This window comes from Tamandua tetradactyla, chromosome 23 (genome assembly GCF_023851605.1).
Source record: "Tamandua tetradactyla isolate mTamTet1 chromosome 23, mTamTet1.pri, whole genome shotgun sequence".
NCBI lineage: Eukaryota > Metazoa > Chordata > Mammalia > Pilosa > Myrmecophagidae > Tamandua > Tamandua tetradactyla.
In genome coordinates, this window is record NC_135349.1 from 23,760,262 (window position 1) to 23,774,710 (window position 14,449).

At 43.8% G+C, this 14,449-nt stretch overlaps 1 protein-coding gene across 6 annotated transcripts in view; it reads right to left on the reverse strand.

Moving 5' to 3' along the window:
* The window catches only part of PHKG2 (phosphorylase kinase catalytic subunit gamma 2), a 34,667-nt gene that overhangs the window by 2,365 nt on the left and 17,853 nt on the right, over window positions 1-14,449 (reverse strand). For 4 of the 6 annotated variants that reach the window (XR_013167957.1, XR_013167956.1, XM_077141207.1 and 1 more), the window contains exons 2-9: window positions 4,585-4,760; window positions 4,281-4,335; window positions 3,192-3,257; window positions 2,951-3,114; window positions 1,146-1,236; window positions 886-1,039; window positions 687-812; window positions 423-588 (exon numbers count right to left, since the gene is read on the reverse strand). Coding sequence is in view for 4 of the 6 variants with exons in the window: in XM_077141207.1 (XP_076997322.1) it covers window positions 423-588; window positions 687-812; window positions 886-1,039; window positions 1,146-1,236; window positions 2,951-3,114; window positions 3,192-3,257; window positions 4,281-4,335; window positions 4,585-4,760 (998 nt within the window). In the remaining 2 variants the exon portion in view is untranslated. Of the gene's footprint in view, window positions 1-6; window positions 589-686; window positions 813-885; window positions 1,040-1,145; window positions 1,237-2,950; window positions 3,115-3,191; window positions 3,258-4,280; window positions 4,336-4,584; window positions 4,761-14,449 lie in introns of those variants that run through there. The other 2 variants (XM_077141205.1, XM_077141206.1) reach the window with 1 other exon arrangement.

The window sequence follows — 14,449 nt, forward strand, 5'->3', positions numbered from 1 at the left end:
AGGGCATCCTCTCTTCCTGGCGTGGAGCAGGTTTTATTTCATACACAGCACAGGCAGCACCAACCAGGCCAAGTGTGACATTCCAAGTGGCTCCCTTCCACCCCAGCTCTGCTTGTAAAGTCCTAGCCAGAGGAAGGAGGGTATGTGTACAGAGCTGATTTCTGTGATAGTAGCATTATCAGTGGTGGGCCTGGCCAGGCAGCAGGGCCTGAGGCTCTACTCAAAGGGGCTAGCCTGATGAACCGTCCCTCTCCTGGAGAGCCCTGCTTTCTGGGGTTCCCCATGGCTGGAGACCTAGCCCAGCACCAGCATGGCCTCATCCTCAGTGACAGCAGCAGAGTCTCCCTCCTCTTCGGAGCCCGTGATGGGAAAATGCCCAGGGGGCCGGTGTTGGAAGAGGGCTGCTCGGTTCTGCTGCTCACCCTTCTTCACCCAGTGCCCATAGAGCCGAAAGGCACAGCTGTCGATGAGGCGCCGTACCGGCCGCAGTGCATAAGGGTCCCTCAACAGAGCACTCTTGGTCAGGGGCCGAACACGGTGGGTGCTTAAGGCCACTCTTCCAGCAGCTAGCACTGTCCACACTGCCACCTGGGAAAGGGGCAGTGTGAACTCCAGTGGAGTGTCCACCGAAGAAGCACCACCAAATGCAGGGGAAATGGCCCAGGCCCTGACACTCTTAGGCTTACCCGGAATTTCTGGCGGGGCGTGAGGTTCCAGGATTGGCTGCCTTCACAACGCTCAAAGAAAGGGTGCTGTAAGGCCTGCTCAGCCGTCAAGCGTTCCTCAGGATCCACCTGCAGCAGCCTTGAGATCTAGGGAAAATCCCAGACAATGAAGGGCAGGTCTTGGGCCTCCCCTGCTTGCCCTGTCATGGGCCCAGCTCACCAGGTCTTTGACGGTGTTTGAACGGTCATCCCATTCAGGTGAACTGAACTGGTACTGGCCCTCCATGATCATACGCAGCATCAAGATCTGGCGCCGGTGCCAGAAGGGTGGTGAGCCAGCTAGGAGTGTGAACAAGATCACCCCGCAGGCCCAGCTGGGAAGAGAGCAGAGTCAGGCAGGCCTGGGAGGTATGTAGTGGGGCGGGGGAGCAGGTGTGGTGAGGAACCACACCCATGGGGGGTGGGGGAGCAGAAACTCACAGGTCAACCTCTTTGCCGTAGCCTGGGTGGGTTTCATCCATGGAGCATCTAAGGATCTCTGGTGCTAGATACCCTGGGGTCCCACACAACTCTGGGGAGAGAGAGCTGAGGTTGAGGGGTTGCCACCAGCCCCTTCCTGGGCCCTTCTCAGGTCTGCCCCTGTTCTGTCCTAGCCTGCCCCCTACAGGTCTCTCAGTCCTAGGCCCTATCACTCCTGAATAACTCCCACACCTGGTGGCCTTCCCAGGAAAGCCTGTTTTGGGGGGTTAGACTTCAAGGTCCCACCCAACTGTGTCATTTGCCTCCTCCAACCCTCCGGCCAAGTCACCCTACAATGGCCTTCCCCAATCCTCGCAGAATGTATTTGCTATGTTTTTACATACATAATACAAGAAAAACAAAAGTAATCTTTTCTACATTTCTTTTTGCCCAAGCCTATTCCTTGTCCTATAATCTTCACTTAACCTAGGGGGAACAGTGGGAATCTGGGAATTCCTAAAGCACATATGGGTAGTCCCTTGTTAAAACCCTTCCCTGGCTCCCTATCACGACATCTGTATTGAGTCCAGACTCCTAGAGCACAGAGCCCCGCCCCCACTGACTCATCCAAACCCCTATTTTTAGTTTCTCCTACCACGTCTAGGTACCAATTCCACCAGTCTAGCAATTCCCAAACTGTGCTCTGTGGCACACTTCCAGATCTTAATGGGCCTGAGTAGGAAGCAGTCTCCTGGGAAATTCATTACTACACCATGTATTCACTGAACACCTACCATGTACCAAGAACCACACTCGGCACAATGATGAGTTAGAGCTGTGGGCCTACTGGGGTCATTGCCAGAAAACAAATGAGAATAACAACAGAGCAAGACAAGTGTCAAGAAAAGAGAAAGAGGAACAAGAACAACAACAACAAAAAGGGACCCTACCTGACCTGGAGGTTTATGTGAAACCTGAATTACTCAAGCTTAGGGAGAGGATGGAGCAGGCAGGGACAGAGAGTATTCCAGAAAGGGGAAAATATATGGGAAAGCCCAAAGGGAACACATAACACCCATAGGTTTGTCTAAAGCCATAGGTTCAGATAGATTACCCAAGTTCAATCCTTGACTTTGGGCAAATCACTTCAATCTCTTTAAGCCTATAAAATGGCTGGTATGATGAGCTAGAAAAAATAAACCAGGGAAAGACTCACTGTGGTGCCTGATTCACAGTAAGCACCCAGTACATGTTAGCTATTCAGAAGCCTGGGGAAAAGCCAGTGAGGGAGGGGTCATAGCTTTTAAAAGATTCTGAGGAGCCCACAGGTTAACTTTGTTTTAAGTCCCCATTTGCTTCAGAAATACTCCTGTCACAACAAATATATTAGCACTGGAAGAGTGCCTCACCACCTCTAGCTCTTCCTGGCACCCTGAGAGGCATATTAGGCTTCTCCCCTTTAGGCCCTGAATATACTGCTTGAGCCTGGTGTCCCCTTTTTCTTCCTGGGACAAGTGCAGGCATCCTTCAGGGACTGGCTCTGGTGCCCCTTCCTCTGTGAGCTGTCCAAGGCCAAACAGTCCTCTTGGACTCCCCTGCCCTGGCCCTCAGCCACTCTGTGCCGTTGTTCCCTGTCTGTCTCCACCCTCCCCAGGTCAGAATACCGATGTTTGAGTTTACACAGGCTTTGCACCCAGAGGGTAATCTGGTAAGTGCTCACTGGCTTCTGCCTCCCACTAGTACTTGGGACTCAGAACTCAGACCCAGCCAACGTCAACCTGGGTCCCCTTCCCTCCCACACCTCTCAGGGCACCAGGTCCCCTCACCTCGTAGCCTCTCGCCAGGTTCCAAGTGGCAGGAGAACCCAAAATCTGAAAGTCGGATCTGCATATTGTCGTCGAGAAGAATATTCTCGGGCTTCAGGTCTCGGTGCACAATGTTGTTGGCGTGGAGAAAACTCACTGCTTCCAGCAGAGACCTCATGATGGACCTGTGGGAGGTGCAGACTCCACCTCTGGTTCTCCCTGCGCTGCCCCACTCCCTACTCACCTTGGGGTCTGCCGTTACCTGGTTTCCTTTTCTGAGAGGGCCACTTTCTCTGTGAGATAGTCAAAGAGCTCTCCCTTCCGCATCCTAAGGCACAGAAGGGGCATGGGAGGTGGGTGTACCCCACCATAGGGGTTGAGAGTAAGCCAGTGCCCAGAGAAAGTACCCTGGAAGAGACCGCTAGAGGGAGAGCCCTCAGCAGGTAAACCAAAGGGTTTCAAGATAGAGAATTTCAAGAGAGAAGCAGACACCCAGGGTAATTTGGCCCAGAGGCTTGACGGTTGACATATCTGTATTGTGCCATTACAGGGCTACTTTCGCAACAGTAAATGCCTTCTTGTGACCATAATTTACAGGAGGTCCTTGTTATCTATAAAGAACTGTACATGATAGTAGATCTTCAAGTGAATCTATTTATAACATGGACCAAAATTTTACAATTACTAGTGGGAAAAAAGTTCACGAGAACTTTAGTTTGAAATTTTGCTTACTTTGATCTTATGTCTTGAAAAATCGAGGTTATAGTTGCAACTCTAGATGAATTCTGAAATAACACATCAGGTGGTGTTCTGGGGAGTATTGCCATTCTACAAAGTTACATGGTGTAACGGATGCTCCCCACATCCCTCTGACTTGAGGGTCATTTCTGTAAATATATGGGTGACTTTGTGAATTTTTTCCAAGGGTCCTGCCTAAATCTCTGGTATTCATATCATTCCTGGGAAGAGCCTTTGCAACTGGTTTGCGCTATACTGTATAACACCTAGCATTCAGATTCAGACTGATCAGATGCAGGACTCATGAGAAAGGAGACAAGAGGACAGTGGGGTGGGGTCTACTTTATGAGTGGTGAGCTCATTGACGAACACTTTCCTATTAAAACAACTTTTTCTTCCTGACTAACCTCCTAGCTGTGGGGGACTGTCACTGTTCTCTTGAAAAAATATGCTTTAGTCATGGCATCCAAGGAGAGGGGATGGAGCCCCAGACTGGCAGGCAGGCTGCAAGAAGGGAGAAGGTGCTAGCTGGAGCAGAGGCAGGTGTGGGCAGGCTGGGGCCAAGCCTCGGGCTGGGAAGGCGACTCTCAGCTCAGAGCAGGGAAATACTCACAGGTCAAACACCAGGAACATGAAGCTAGAAGACTCGTAGGAATCGATGAGAGTGACTGGGGAGAGAGGCAGAAAGGCAGAGAGAGATGGAAAGGAGCGGATCCATATTAAAGGGGCTCTTCCACCCTGAAGCAGCAGTGGTCTGTGGCTGGGAAGGAAGGAGAACCAAAGGAGGCAAAAGGGCCCCAAAGGCTGCCACTCTGAGGTGGAGCTGATCTGGGAGGGGAGCAGAGGTGTGGGGTGGTGAGGGGCAAAGACGCCATGGGCAGGGGCAGCAGGCAGTGGGGCAGGGAATGCAGCCTCACTGATGTGGGGGTGGCCGGCGACCTGGCGCAGGATGTGCGTCTCTCGCCGCGTGGCTTCCCGCACCTCCTCCAGCTGCTCAGGACTCAGCCGCTCAGCTGTCACCTCCATGATCTTCACCGCAAACTCATTGCCGGTAGCTCGATGAACACAGCGGCGGACCACAGAGCTTACACCTCTGCCAGAATCAGGCAATGGCACAAGTCAGGATCTCCTGAACCTCGTTTCCATGCAGAGCTGAGCCTCAGGACCTGCATGCCTACTGTGCTGTGCTCCCAAGACCCACCTGGATAAAAGGACCACCAACCAGTTCACCCTGGCCTATCAGAGCTTCACAGCTGCCTCAGGAACTTGGGTACCCAGCAAGATGCAACACAAAGTTCATAAGGAAAGTAGGAGGAAGACCTGGGTTCTAATCCCAGCTCTGCCACTCCTTCCATGGATCAATCTGGACAAGTTCTTCCTGCGAATGAGCCCCAAAACCTAGCCCTTCCAGTACTCCAAGAAGGGGATGGGATGAAATGATCTAAGCTTACCTCCAAATTTCACTTACACTACCCTGATCGCTGCACTCAAAGTCCAGAGTTACCCTCCAACACCTCATATGTAGGAGGCTCCAAATAATTATCAAACTATTGACTGGAAGACCAAAGTTGAAAATCAGGGAACCTTGGTTTAAGCCCCAACTTTGCCATTAATGACCTGCAAGTGAGCACTGACATAGGTGTTGGGCTTCAGCTTCATTAGCTCTGAAATGTGGTCCACAACATCTTGAGGGGCTGCTGAAAGGAATTATTCAGGTAGAAAGAGAGGAAAGGCCATTAAGCATGGTAAAGAGAAAGAGGGATTCCCTCACTCTGCATGTCACCAACTCCATATGACCCCACAAATATCTCAGGCTAACTGTAAAATCCCTCCTGGATCTGGCCTCAAACCACATTTCTAAGGCTGTTCCCTGGCTGCGCTTCACAGAGACTTGCTGCTGTGCTCTTGTGGGCTCCCTTGCCGTAATGCCACTCCTTCTGCCTGGAATGCCGGTCATCAACATCTCAGTTAAATCAGGGGGTACAAACTTGACCTTTAAGCCAAACATGGCCTACAGGTGTGTTTTGTTTTGGCCAGCACAATGTTCTTTCCAAATCTCAATTCACCTATCAGGCAGGATGGGAACTCTCCAGCTGCCACAGTACCCAGCACCTCCTACTGTTTTACTCTCAGCCACTTCACAGTTTTAATTTCTTGCCCAACCACTAAGGGCATTTGAGTTTTAAGACCCTGGTCTAATTATTACTCATCTTTTACTGAATCAATCTGAGAATCTGATGAAAGTTAAAGACCTCTACCACAGACATACAACATTTTCACAATTTCAAGGGGTTCAAAGCCAGCCCGCTAAGAATCCCTGCTTTAAGGTCCAAACTAAGTGCTACCTCCCCCAACAATTCTTTGTTTAGCAATAAGGGAACACTACCTTCTCTGACCTCCCATGGCATTTTTGTTTTTCAGGGGGAATCGGGATAGTTTTATTCAGGACAGTGACGTACAAGACTCCACACTTCAGGACATAGGCAAGATAAAAATCGACTCCTTTCAAGGCTTGGTGGTGGGGGTGAAAGCTGGCAAACTTCTCCTGCAGTTTCTTCCACATGCCTTTATTTATTTCCTTAAACTCTTCCAAGTTGTCAACAGGATGAGCTTGTACTTATCAACAGACCACTGAAGCTCGTGTCTCTGAAGTGAGGGTACAGGGTTTGTAATAATTTGAATGGAGTTGTGCTATGCTCTCATACCTCTGATCAGAGGCCTCTGGCTCTGCCATCTGGCATTCTCTCCCTCCCAAAAGGCCTGAACTACCCATAGATGTAGGTAAGCGCCCAAGTCCGGCTCTATTTGGTCTCATCCATGAGGTCTCATCCTCACAGAGCTTAAGAAAGGAAGTGTTATTTGGTTTCTTAATTTTTTTATTAACAAATTTTTAAAAAAATAAAAATTAAAGAAAAAAAAAGGAAGTGAGAGAACTGGGGGAAGATGGCAAGGTAGGAAGATTAAGGAATCAGCCCCTCTACCAAAACAATTATTGAACTGTTAGGAACTGCCTCAATCAATTATTTTGGAACTCTGGATTCTACTGGAACACTGTGCAACATCCAGGGAAGAGCTGGACAGAGAGGCTGGCAAGTTGTGGCAAATACTGGTGAATTTTAACCTCCATGCAATAGCAGCAGAGGGAACTACAGCTCAGGCTCTCGAGCAGCTTGCTGGTGCCACGTTGGGCTTTTGACGATTTAGTTGTCCAAACTCCTGGGGATGGTAGGGGGAGGGGGATGGTCAAATCACTGGTCACTGCTTTTGATTAGCTACTTCAGATAGCTGGGGGTGTCTGGTTCTGCAAGTGACCATTTTTCCAACATCCTCCCAACCCCCAAAAGCAAAAGCAGCAGAGAAGTCTTAAAGAGGTAATAGCAAAAAAAAAAAAAAAAAAAAAAAAAGAGGTAGTACCTTGTTTTTTCCTTCTCTCTGCACTTTCTATTCCCCATTTGGGAGCAAAGAAGTTTTCAAAGTTCACAAACTCATGGTTCCAGCCCTTAACAACAACAAAACTAGCAATAACAACAAAACTAGAAAAGTGAAAGAAGTAGTACAGAGCTATAACAACATAATACTCAAAATATTCAGTTCCCAATAAAAAATTACAAAACAAAGAAACAGAAAAGCATGGACTATTCACGGGCACAAACAGAATTTGTCAGAAATCATCCTAGAAGAAGCTCATATGGTCAAAGACTTTAAATCAACTGCCTTAAATATATTCAATGATCTAAAGGAACCCAAATACAACAAATTAAAGGAAATTAGGAATATGTCTGAATAAAACAAAGGCATAGAAATTATAAAAAGGAACCAAACAGAAATTCTGGTTACAAAATACAGTAACTGAAATGAAAAACTCACTAGACAGATTCAACAGTAATGTGAACAGGCAGAAGAAGGGAAGAGAAAACTTGAAGACAAGACAATTGAAGTTATCCAATATGAGGAGCAGAATGAAAAAATAATGAAGAAAAATGGACAGAGCCTGACGGACCTGTGGGACACTATCAAAGGTACCAAAATGCATCACTGGAGTCCTGGAAGGATGAGAGGGAGAGAAAGGGGCAGAAAAACTAACTGAAGAAATAATGGCCCCAAATTTTCAAAATGTGACGAAAAACATGAATATAACACATCCAGGAAACTCAATGAACCCAGACACAAAGTGATCTTCACCAAGATACATTATAGCAAAATCCAAAATCCAAAGATGGTTACAGGATATTGAAAGCAGCAAAAGAGAAGCAACTTGTCACACACAAGGAATCTCCTAGAAAATTAACAATGGATTTCTCATTAGAAATCACAAGAGTCAGGAGACAGTAGGATGGCATTTCTTAAGGCCATTAAGAAAAAACTATCAACCAAGAATTCTATATCTGGCAATATTATCTTTCAAAAATGAAGGCGAAATTAAGACATTTACAAATAAACAAAAGCTGACAGAGATCATTAACAGAAGACAAGTCCTATAAGAAATACCAAAGGGAGTCTGACACACTGAAATAAACAGATACTAGACAGTAACATAAGACCATAAGAAATAAAGAACACTATTAAAAGTAACTACAGAATGGAATGATTTCTAAATGTTGTGTTAGTTAATTTCTTTTTAATTAATAAAAAAAAAAGGATAGGCACACCATTCAAAAAAAAAAAAAGTAACTACATAGGTAAATTAAAAATCCTGTATTATAGTACTTTTGGTTTGTAACTGCTTTCCCCTCCTTATCTAACTTAACAAATGTGTAAACAAAAATAATAACAATATTATTTTTCAAATAATATTGAAAATCTATGTTACTTGGGCATACAAATGTAAAAAGATATATAGAAAGGGAAGAGGAAGGGATGGAAAAATATAGACGTAGGGGGCTTGTATATGATGGTGTGCTGGTTTGAAACTGTTGTGTACTCCAGAAAGAAACATGTTCTTTAATCCTCATTAAATATTGCTGGGTGGGAGCTTTTTAATTGTTTCCAAGGAGATGTGACTAACCCAATTGTGGTTGGTACCTTTTGATTAGGTGATTTCCAAGGAGATGTGTCTCCACCCATTCAAGATGGGGTTGCTTACTGGAGTCCATTAAGACGGCATTATTTTGGAAAAAACTTGAGAGCCCACACAGCCAGAGACTTTCAGAGATGAAGAAGGAAAACGTCCCCAGGAAAGGCTTATAAAACAACAAGCCAGGAGACAAAGCTAGCAAACATCACTACATGCCTTTCCAGCTAGCAGAGGTGTTTTGGACAGGATCACCCTTCTTTAGTGAAGGTAACCTCTTGCTAGAGCCTTTATTTGGACATTTTCATGGCCTTAGAACTGTAAAGTTGCAACTTAATAAACTCCCCTTTTTAAAAGCTCCTCCATTTCTGGTATATTGTATTCCAGCAGCTTAACAAACTGAAACAGATTGAAACTAAGTTGGTATTAGTGAAACTAGGTTGTTACTTAAACAAGATGGTAATTGTAATGTTAAATAAAAGCACTAAGAAAATGACTAAAAATACATAGAAAGAGAAAGAAGAATGAAATCAAAATGGTACACTAAAATTTTTTTTAAAAGGGTAGTAACTGAGGAACAAATAACATAAAAGGCAAACAGAAAACAAATAGCTAAATGGCAGAAATCCTTTCTTTTTAATTTTACCATAAATGTCAAAGGATTACGCTCCCCCATTAAAAGGTAGAGATTGGTAAATTGGGTGAAAAAGCATGAAACATCTACATGTCACCTTAAGGACAAAGACATAAAGAGGTTGAAAGTAAAAGGGTGGGAAAAGATATTCCATGCAAACAGTAATCAAACAGAGCTGGCATGGCTAGATCACTGACAGAGAAAATAAGCTTTAAGTCCAAAAAGATTACAAGAGACAAAAAAGGATTATTATATATTGATAAAACGTTTAATTCAGCAAGAAAATACACTGAATTTTCAGTGTTAAAGGATTATAAACATATATACACCTCACAAAAGAGGCCAAAAAATATATGAAGGAAAAACTGACAGAATTGAAGGGAGCAATAGATTGTTCTCCAACAACAGTTGGAAATTTCAATACACCACTCTCAATAAATGATTGAAGAAATTGTCAAAAGAAATCACAGAAGGCCCCTTCTGGTTGAGAGAAGCCAGGGTCCCTATTTGGGTCATATCTAAGAATCCACTGCCTAAAACAAGGTCCTGAAGATTTTCCTCTAAAAATTTCATAGTTGAACTTCTGGAGAAGATGGCGGCTTAGTAAGACGCGCGGGTCTTAGTTCCTTCTCCAGAACAGCTACTAGGGGAGTAGAAACGATACAGAACAACTCCCGGAGCCAAGACAGAGATCAAGAAGACAGCGTACCCCATTCTGGAACGGCTGACTGGCTGGGAGAACCTGCTCCGGTGAGATCGCCAAGGGGTGTGGGCTTCCCCGGGCTAGGGCAGCAGGTGGCCAGAGTCCCTCCCTCCCTCCTTCCTGGGCCGGCTGGGAGAATTGGACAGGCGGTCCCCTCAAGCCGTGGCGGCTGGCGCCCCCCCCCATGCACGCCCCCCGGACCAGCTGGGAGAACTGAATCGGAGACCCCAGGCCGCGGAGAACGGTGACCGGGGTCCCTTCCAAACACGTGGCTTCCCGGTCTGGCTGGGAACGGTGCACTCCCCCGGGCCGCGGCGGCTGGCGCCCTCCCGCCACGCTTGGCGCCCCGGGCCGGCTAGGAGATTTGGACGGGCGCGCTCCCGGGCTGCGGCGGCTGGCCACCCTCCCTGCATTCGGATCCCCAGGCAGGCTGGCACTCTTCCAAGCCGCTTCGGCTGGCAAATCTCCCCCACGGCGAGAGTTTTCCAAAGTTAAAGGACCCACAGCACCTGTTACTGGTGGGACCCGCAGACAAACGACTGCCACGAGCGCCACCTACTGGGCAGGATAAGAAAAACAGAACCCAGAGATTTCACAGAAAAATCTTCCAACCTGTTGGGTCCAACACCCAGGGAAATCTGACTAAATGCCTAGACGCCAGCAGAAGATAATGGATCACGCTCAGAAAACTGAAAATATGGCCCAGTCAAAGGAACAAACCAATAGTTCAAATGAGACACAGGAGCTGAGACAACTAATGCTGAATATACGAACAGAAATGGAAAACCTCTTCAAAAACGAAATCGATAAATTGAGGGAGGACTTGAAGAAGACATGGGCTGAACAAAAAGAAGAAATAGAAAAACTGAAAAAACAAATCACAGAGCTTATGGAAGTGAAGGATAAAGTAGAAAAGATGGAAAAAACAATGTATACCTACAATGATAGATTTAAAGAGACAGAAGATAGAATTAGTGATTTGGAGGATGGAACATCTGAATTCCAAAAAGAAACAGAAACTATAGGGAAAAGAATGGAAAAATTTGAACAGGGGATCAGGGAACTGAAGGACAATATGAAGTGCACAAATATACGTGTTCTGGGTGTCCCAGAAGGAGAAGAGAAGGGAAAAGGAGGAGAAAAACTAATGGAAGAAATTATCACTGAAAATTTCCCAACTCTTATGAATGAAAGACCTAAAATTACAGATCCAAGAAGTGCAGCGCACCCCAAAGAGAACAGACCCAAATAGGCGTTCTCCAACACACTTACTAGTTAGAATGTCAGAGGTCAAAGAGAAAGAGAGGATCTTGAAAGCAGCAAGAGAAAAGCAATCCATCACATACAAGGGAAACCCAATAAGACCATGTGTAGATTTCTCAGCAGAAACCATGGAAGCTAGAAGACAGTGGGATGATATATTTAAATTACTAAAAGAGAAAAACTGTCAACCAAGACTTCTATATCCAGCAAAATTGTCCTTCAAAAATGTGGGAGAAATTAAAACATTTTCAGACAAAAAGTCACTGAGAGAATTTGTGACCAAGAGACAAGCTCTGCAAGAAATACTAAAGGGAGCACTAGAGTCAGATACGAAAAGACAGAAGAGAGAGGTATGGAGAAGAGTGTAGAAAGAAGGAAAGTCATATATGATGTACATAATACAAAAGGCAAAATGGTAGAGGAAAATATTATCCAAACAGTAATAACTCTAAATGTTAATGGACTGAATTCCCCAATCAAAGACATAGACTGGCAGAATGAATTAAAAAACAGGATCCTTCTATATGCTGTCTACAGGAAACACATCTTAGACCCAAAGATAAACATAGGTTGAAAGTGAAAGGTTGGGAAAAGATATTTCATGCAAATAACAACCAGAAAAGAGCAGGAGTAGCTATACTAATATCCAACAAATTAGACTTCAAATGTAAAACAGTTAAAAGAGACAAAGAAGGACACTATCTACTAATAAAAGGAACAATTAAACAAGAAGACATAACAATCATAAATATTTACGCACCGAACCGGAATGCCCCTAAATACGTGAGGAATACACTGCAAACACTGAAAAGGGAAATAGACACATATACCATAATAGTTGGAGACTTCAATTCACCACTCTCATCAATGGACAGAACATCTAGACAGAGGATCAATAAAGAAATAGAGAATCTGAATATTACTATAAATGAGCTAGACTTAACAGACATTTATAGGACATTACATCCCACACCAGCAGGATACACCTTTTTCTCAAGTGCTCATGGATCATTCTCAAAGACAGACCATATGCTGGGTCACAAAGCAAGTCTTAACAAATTTTAAAAGACTGAAATCATACAGAACACTTTCTCGGATCATAAAGGAATGAAGTTGGAAATCAATAATAGGCGGAGTGCCAGAAAATTCACAAATACGTGGAAGCTCAACAACACACTCTTAAACAACGAGTGGGTCAAAGAAGAAATTGCAAGAGAAATTAGTAAATACCTCGAGGTGAATGAAAACGAAAACAAAACATATCAAAATTTATGGGACGCAGCAAAGGCAGAGCTAAGAGGGAAATTTATTGCCCTAAATGCCTATATCAGAAAAGAAGAAAAGGCAAAAATGCAGGTTTAACTGTCCACTTGGAAGAACTGGAGAAAGAACAGCAAACTAACCCCAAAGCAAGCAAAAGGAAAGAAATAACAAAGAGTAGAGCAGAAATAAATGAAATTGAAAACATGAAAACAATAGAGAAAATCAATAAGGCCAGAAGTTGGTTCTATGAGAAAATCAATAAGATCGATGGGCCCTTAGCAAGACTGACAAAAAGAAGAATAGAGAGGATGCAAATAAATAAGATCAGAATTGGAAGAGGAAACATAACTACTGACCTCACAGAAATAAAGGAGGTAATAACAGGATACTATGAACAACTTTATGCTAATAAATACAACAATTTAGATGAAATGGACGGGTTCCTGGAAAGACATGAACAACCAACTTTGACTCAAGAAGAAATAGATGACCTCAACAAACCAATCACAAGTAAAGAAATTGAATCAGTCATTCAAAAGCTTCCTAAAAAGAAAAGTCCAGGACCAGACGGCTTCACATGTGAATTCTATCAAACATTCCAGAAAGAATTAGTACCAACTCTCCTCAAACTCTTCAAAAAAATCGAAGTGGAGGAAAAACTACCTAATTCATTCTATGAAGCCAACATCACCCTCATGCCAAAACCAGGCAAAGATATTACAAAAAAGAAAACTACAGACCAATCTCTCTAATGAATATAGATGCAAAAATCCTCAATAAAATTCTAGCAAATCGTATCCAACAACACATTAAAAGAATTATACATCGTGACCAAGTAGGATTCATCCCAGGTATGCAAGGATGGTTCAACATAAGAAAATCAATTAATGTAATACACCATATCAACAAATCAAAGCAGAAAAATCACATGATCATCTCAGTTGATGCAGAGAAGGCATTTGACAAGATTCAACATCCTTTCCTGTTGAAAACACTTCAAAAGATAGGAATACAAGCGAACTTCCTCAAAATGATAGAGGGAATATATGAAAAACCCACAGCTAATATCATCCTCAATGGGGAAAAATTGAAAACTTTCCCCCTAAGATCAGGAACAAGACAAGGATGTCCATTATCACCACTATTATTCAACATCGTGTTGGAGGTTCTAGCCAGAGCAATTAGACAAGAAAAAGAAATACAAGGCATCAAAATCAGAAAGGAAGAAGTAAAACTATCACTGTTTGCAGACGATATGATACTATACGTCAAAAACCCGGAAAAATCCACAACAAAACTACTAGAGCTAATAAATGAGTACAGCAAAGTAGCAGGTTACAAGATCAACATTCAAAACTCTGTAGCATTTCTATACACTAGTAATGAACAAGTTGAGGGGGAAATCAAGAAACGAATCCCATTTACAATTGCAACTAAAAGAATAAAATACCTAGGAATAAATTTAACTAAAGAGACAAAAAACCTATATAAAGAAAACTACAAAAAACTGTTAAAAGAAATCACAGAAGACCTAAATAGATGGAAGGGCATACCGTGTTCATGGATTGGAAGACTAAATATAGTTAAGATGTCAATCCTACCTAAACTGATCTACAGATTCAATGCAATACCAATCAAAATCCCAACAACTTATTTTTCAGAATTAGAAAAACCAATAAGCAAATTTATCTGGAAGGGCAGGGTGCCCCGAATTGCTAAAAACATCTTGAGGAAAAAAAACGAAGCTGGAGGTCTTGCGCTGCCTGACTTTAAGGCATATTATGAAGCCACAGTGGTCAAAACAGCATGGTATTGACATAAAGATAGATATATCAACCAATGGAATCGAATAGAGTGCTCAGATATAGACCCTCTCATCTATGGACATTTGATCTTTGATAAGGCAGT